This window comes from Microtus ochrogaster, linkage group LG8 (assembly GCF_000317375.1).
Source record: "Microtus ochrogaster isolate Prairie Vole_2 linkage group LG8, MicOch1.0, whole genome shotgun sequence".
NCBI classification, from domain to species: domain Eukaryota; kingdom Metazoa; phylum Chordata; class Mammalia; order Rodentia; family Cricetidae; genus Microtus; species Microtus ochrogaster.
This window is the reverse complement of record NC_022033.1, coordinates 4,365,897-4,372,060: the sequence shown is the minus strand read 5'-3', so window position 1 is coordinate 4,372,060 and position 6,164 is coordinate 4,365,897. Positions and strand designations below refer to the sequence as shown.

Here is a 6,164-nt window from a genome sequence, read left to right as displayed (position 1 = left end):
TACAAGACCCCCACATCCCCACCTTGTTAGTGGGCATAACATATACGAGACCCCAGATCCTCATCCTATTTGTGGGCATATACGAGATCCCCAGATCCTCACCCTGTTGGTGGGCATATATGAGACCCCCAGATCCCCCACCCCATTGGTGGGCATGCACATGACCCCCATGGCCCTGCCCTCCTGGCAGGCATGTACATGAACCCTAGATCTCCACTTGAGGCCCACCTGCCACCACCTTCCCCCTGGCTATAGTTGCTGCTGGTCCCCCCATCTTGTATCCCTGTGAATTAATCTTCTACCCTATTTCATGGGAAGGGGGGGATGGTTTAACTATATCCATCTTGTGCCTTTTATCACAGAGGTCAGCAAAAGCAGCTCTGTCTTAACTTTGTCACGACCAACCCCAGCCCTGACTCAGTTTCCCCATCAGAAAGATAGCCTGTTCCTCTCCGTGTCGTGTTCTGTGCCATCAGGCCTCACACTCTACAAGTCTTGCTGATCTTCTGATCCCCCACTACGCATGCAGAAGACAAGGCTCAAGCTAGACAAGATGAGATCTGCTCCAACCAAGGGGGACTTTGCTGGTTCCCTAAAGACAAGATCACGATTCCCTATGTCTGTGCCTGGCATAAAGGCTGTCTCCTAAAAGACACATGGCATTCTGTAACCTCTGGAAATTAACATTCCATCTGGGGGACAGCATCCACCCCCATAGCTAGAGGTTGTGACCTTTACCTGTGGGGTCAGTGACTCTGACTGCATACAGATCACCCCAGAAAGACCACATCGGCTATCCCGTGGACTGGTTAAAATAAGAAGCCACGGACCATTTGGTCAGTTCCTCCCCCAGTATACATGAACGCCATACCTACCAATAATGTGGGGACCAGAAAGGTCTCCTAATCACAACTGGGGGCCAGTGTATATTAACACCATTAAAGAAAAGTGCCTTGAGGCACGGTGCCCCAAGTATCATCTCCCTATAGAATACCGTCTCCCTCTGACAAGTTCACAGCTATTTAGATAAATAATAAATCTACAAGTAAATAAATGGGAATGGGCAGCCCTAACATCTATAATAAACACTTGTCACCCCTGGGTTTCACAACATTCTGACTCCCAAGTTCAATGTGCCCTAACCCTACCTCCACACCACCCCCAATATGTACAAGTCAAGAAGGAGCTGCCCAGAAAGCTTTTAGGTGTGGTTAGAATAGCAGGTGGACCAGGTGCAATTTCTGGTACAGTTGATGGAGATCTCGATGCCACATCACTAATCTGGCCCTGTTGGGTGTGTCCTCAGGACATATTTGGGGAAATAATTTATTTTTATTTGGGTGCCTCTAATTTCTACAGATCTGAACCCACAACTCCTTGGAGAACAGAATACTATGCTTTTTAGTTGACATGTCTCAATGAAGGTGACATCCTGATGGTCAGGATGCAATATGATTTTCTTTTTTTCTTTTCAATTCCACTGTAGTGAGAAGGCCACCAAAGTGCAGGACATCAAAAACAACCTGAAGGAGGCCATTGAAGTATGTGCACTCCCTCTTGCTCATATCTTTTAGCACCCCCTCTTCCCATAGTGCTGCCCCCTGACCATTTTTGCTAAATCATTTTCAGACCATTGTGGCCGCCATGAGCAACCTGGTACCCCCTGTGGAGCTGGCCAACCCTGAGAATCAATTCCGCGTCGACTACATTCTGAGCGTGATGAACGTGCCCAACTTTGACTTCCCACCTGTAAGCTCCACCTCAACCCTGGCTTCCCTTCCCCCGCTCACCTGAGCAGGAGCAAGGCCCAGTGGGAACACAAGGGACAAGCTTGCATGTAGGCAAGACTGACCAGACACATACTTGCCACGTGAATGCATACGTTCATTCAAAGCCTATGCTTAATACCAAAATAAAGATGTTTGTTTGCCCCCGCCCCAACATAAGTGACAGAAGCATCTACCCACGACTCTGGGTGCTCCCCAAAGATGAAATCGTGCTAATTCCACTGATTTCTAGGGTTTAACAGGACCGCAGGCCCTTTCCACACATTGCTTCAAGCGGGGCTCACACTTGAACTCACGTAGTGAACTGTGGCCTCAGGGCCAGGGTATGTGCACATCTTCTAACCAACGTTCTCTCCTGGGTTCTCTTTCAGGAATTCTATGAGCATGCCAAGGCTCTGTGGGAGGACGAGGGAGTGCGTGCCTGCTATGAGCGCTCCAACGAGTACCAGCTGATTGACTGTGCCCAGTAGTAAGTAGCCAGTGGCACATGCATGTGCACACGCACAACAGACAAAAACACGCATAAAAGCTGCTAACCCACAGGCACTCAGAAAGTTCTAGTCGGATTCATTTGTTTTATAAAGCTCTTAATTGTGCTTTAGAGCATACTGATATTGTTTTACATAAACAGTTAATACCTGCTAGAGCAAGGCAGTAATGACTGTAGTAAAGTGGGAACTCGTGGAAATGACCTAAGCATTTAGGGGCGTACACAATACAGCAAGCACATAGTGGTCCCATCATAAAAACACACAAGATATTTTTATTTGCCCATGCCTTATAAGGCACAAAGCACCCCTACTTGGGGCTGGTGAGGGGGGAATACAGTGACCCTTTCCTAGGCCAGCTCTTCCACAGGGACTTCCTTTGTTACTTTCAGTGTTGCTACATATATAGGCAGTCATGGTTTAAGACACAAAGTTACATGTTCTTTCAAGGAACTGAAAAGCAATCCCCATGGGCCCCAGCCCCCCTCCTTCAACAAAGTTCCTGATTTTTCTCAAAAGTTTGTACTAAAAGCTGGAAGCACTAATTATAGAAACACAAAACAAATGGAAATCCTGGAATTGTTTGTGATTTGTATTCTGGATCCAATTCAGGACTTAAGTACAGATACAAGATGAGGAGTCTCGGCCACCCCATGGCGAATTGTGGGGGCCAGCTTCTTTGGGGCCCCTCCACTTTGTTGTTGTTGTTGAAAGCACTGCATTACACTACTAAAGACTGCCTCGTGCACCAACTCTGAAAAGTTTTAAGGAAACTTCAAGAAAAAGTTGTGTAAGCTGCCTCCCAGGCACACAGCACACAGTGGCCCGCCCGTGTCTTGTTTAACTACCTTTCTGTTGGAGGGGGCAGGCTCTGGGCCTGGGCCCATTTCTTAAGCTGCCAGGTTTGTGTTTGTTGAGCTGTAGTTTGGCTGGCCCCACTCCAGATGTCTTCTCACAAGATTTGGTGCTAAGGATCTATTTATAGAATTGTGGTTCTGTTGCCATGGCAACATGCTGGAGGCCAGGGTGGCTGGGGAGCTATTTCTGGGCCTGTGCTGTAATGTAAGATTGATTGGGCCAGTTAGTGTATCCTCTAAGCCAGACTAACTCAGAACTGGTAAAAAGGAAGGGGAAGAAGGGGGAAAAAAACAACAACAACAAAAAAAACAAACAAACAACAACAACAACAAAAAAAAAACAAACAAACAACAACAACAACAAAAAACTTAGGGGAGTTCTTTAAATAGTAGACCTGCTCCTTTGAGATTTCTCTCTTCTGATTACTTTAAACCATTCCCAGCCCCCTGCCCGCTCCAGAAACCCCTCCAAGCCAACATTTACATTGCTTTTGCACATTACATTATCCCAATCTTGCACAAGACAAAAGTTAATTTCCCTAATTGTGTTTAGAGTTGAGCTTCCCCCACAAGATTGGGATTTTTATTTGTTTGTTTTATTTAAACTAAAAGTTTGCCATCTGAAATGTTCTATTTCGCAGACCCAATAGATAGGAAGGAGTTTTGTGTTTTCGAGTTGGTGAAGGCAAGATGTCCCAGCTTGTGAGGTTAATGCACAGTAGGTGAGGTCAGGCAGGTTCAAAGCGAAGGGCCAGGCCGCCACCCCCTTGGAAACCTGTCTGTTGTTTCTGTGCCCACCGTTTGCACACACGTGCTGACCACCATGCCCCCTTTCTTTTAAGCTTCCTGGACAAGATTGACGTGATCAAGCAGGCCGACTATGTGCCAAGCGACCAGGTATGTGTGTCTCTGGCCTCAAGGCTATGGCTCCATGTTGCTGATTCCCCATCTTGGCCCATTAGGGTGAGGGTCACTGACCCAGCTCTTTGTTTCAGGACCTGCTTCGCTGCCGCGTCCTGACCTCTGGCATCTTTGAGACCAAGTTCCAGGTGGACAAAGTCAACTTCCAGTAAGTGGATTGTTGAGTCCTAACTCTGTCCTATAGAGTGGTGGGCCCGGGATAACCCAGTGTCCTTCCTCTTCCAGCATGTTCGACGTGGGTGGCCAGCGCGATGAACGCCGCAAGTGGATCCAGTGCTTCAATGACGTGACTGCCATCATCTTCGTGGTGGCCAGCAGCAGCTACAACATGGTCATTCGGGAGGACAACCAGACCAACCGCCTGCAGGAGGCTCTGAACCTCTTCAAGAGCATCTGGAACAACAGGTGTGTGGGGTCTCCCAGCCCGCTCTGCAGGGCTCCTGAGCCCAGACCCCGGTGCTGACTCCAGCCTTCTCTCCTCAGATGGCTGCGCACCATCTCTGTGATTCTTTTCCTCAACAAGCAAGACCTGCTTGCTGAGAAAGTCCTCCCTGGAAAATCGAAGATTGAGGACTACTTTCCAGAGTTTGCTCGCTACACCACTCCTGAGGATGGTACGTGCTCCCTACTGGTTTGGTCAGGTGGTTCTTGGGCGAAGGTGTGTAGCTATGAGTCCCCACCCCCTCCCACTGGAGGGCGGGTGGCGACGGGGACATTTATTTATTTCATTTTCTTATGCCGAGATCAAGAGTGTAGGAAACAGGCTACAATGGTGTCAGGCTAATTCTTCTAAACTGATTAGAATAATTAATAATATTTGCTTTGGTTGTGTGTTTGCAGCGACTCCCGAACCCGGAGAGGACCCACGCGTGACCCGGGCCAAGTACTTCATTCGCGATGAGTTTCTGGTAAGCAGGGCTTGTCTGTAGTCCCTCACTTCTCCAGTCAGTGCTGGGGTTGGCGGTCGAACTATCCCAGACTTCTTCCATTGTATTTTACCAGCAATGACTGATCTTCGGTGGTGGGGTGTGAGGGCTTCCTAGAGAGGGTCGCTGACTGAGTCTGTCTTCCGCCCACAGAGAATCAGCACTGCTAGTGGAGATGGGCGCCACTATTGCTACCCCCACTTTACCTGCGCCGTGGACACTGAGAACATCCGCCGTGTCTTCAACGACTGCCGTGACATCATCCAGCGCATGCATCTCCGCCAATACGAGCTGCTCTAAGAAGGGAACACCCAAATTTAATTCAGCCTTAAGCACCAATTAATTAAGAGTGAAACGTAATTGAAAAGCAGTTGATCACCCACCATAGGGCATGATTAACAACGCAACCTTTCCTTTTTCTCCCCAGTGATTCTGAAAACCCCTCTTTCCCTTCAGCTTGCTTAGATGTTCCAAATTTAGTAAGCTTAAGGCGGCCTACAGAAGAAAAAGAAATACATAGGCCACAAAAGTTCCCTCTCACTTTCAGTAAGTAAAATAAAAGCAGCAACAAACAGAAATAAAGAAATAAATGAAATACAAAATGAAACATTGTGTTGTGCAGCATTAAAAAATCAAAATAAAAATTAAAAATAAAATAAAACATGATGTCATTTGACTGATTTGCGCTGAGTGGGTCCCAATGTCCATGGGTGGGACTTGGTCTATGCACCAGCTGGGCCTCCATGGTGAGAGATGGGTCCCAGGGCTCTGAGTGGAGTGACAGGTGGCCACTGTCTATTGGAGGGTGGGCAGGGGGGACCTAATCTTTGGAGCACCAACGCTTCCATCCCTCATCTTTCCCCTAAACAGATTGCTAGCTACCATTGCTTCCCCCCCCCCTCCAGCCTAAGGCTAACAGCCTACTCTTGGGAATAGGGGAGTGGTAGGGGCGGGTCTGTGGGTCTGTGGGTCTGTGGGCAGGGTTTCCTGTTGGCGGGGGAGATGGGAGTTGAGTAACAGTTGAAAGCATTCATCCCACACCAAGATGAACTGGGTGCAGATTAATTACACATCTAAATTAAAAAGTTCTTGCCATATAGGAGGTTGGAGGGGATGACTATAAGAAAATGCGAAATCACATAAAAATATCCTCGGTGTCAGATTGGGTGAAATAAACTGGATTGA

General features: G+C 47.9%; 2 protein-coding genes across 8 annotated transcripts in view; both read left to right on the top strand.

The window, feature by feature from the left end:
- LOC101997770 (neuroendocrine secretory protein 55-like) overlaps positions 1–1,725 on the top strand; it is a 59,721-nt gene extending 57,996 nt beyond the window's left edge. For all 3 annotated transcript variants that reach the window (XM_013352111.2, XM_013352112.2, XM_013352110.2), the window contains 2 exons: positions 1,487–1,541; positions 1,630–1,725. The gene's annotated coding sequence lies outside the window, so the exon portion shown is untranslated. The remainder of the gene's footprint in view (positions 1–1,486; positions 1,542–1,629) is intronic.
- Positions 1–5,640, top strand: part of LOC101995578 (guanine nucleotide-binding protein G(s) subunit alpha isoforms short) — a 52,861-nt gene extending 47,221 nt beyond the window's left edge. For 3 of the 5 annotated variants that reach the window (XM_005362780.2, XM_005362785.3, XM_005362788.3), the window contains 9 exons: positions 1,487–1,541; positions 1,630–1,749; positions 2,159–2,256; positions 3,975–4,029; positions 4,128–4,201; positions 4,279–4,458; positions 4,537–4,667; positions 4,894–4,961; positions 5,133–5,640. In XM_005362780.2, the coding sequence (XP_005362837.1) occupies positions 1,487–1,541; positions 1,630–1,749; positions 2,159–2,256; positions 3,975–4,029; positions 4,128–4,201; positions 4,279–4,458; positions 4,537–4,667; positions 4,894–4,961; positions 5,133–5,279 (928 nt within the window). In that variant the 3' untranslated portion in view covers positions 5,280–5,640. Of the gene's footprint in view, positions 1–1,483; positions 1,542–1,629; positions 1,750–2,158; positions 2,257–3,974; positions 4,030–4,127; positions 4,202–4,278; positions 4,459–4,536; positions 4,668–4,893; positions 4,962–5,132 lie in introns of all 5 variants that reach the window. The other 2 variants (XM_026787292.1, XM_005362784.3) reach the window with 1 other exon arrangement.
- The last annotated feature ends 524 nt before the right edge of the window (positions 5,641–6,164 follow it).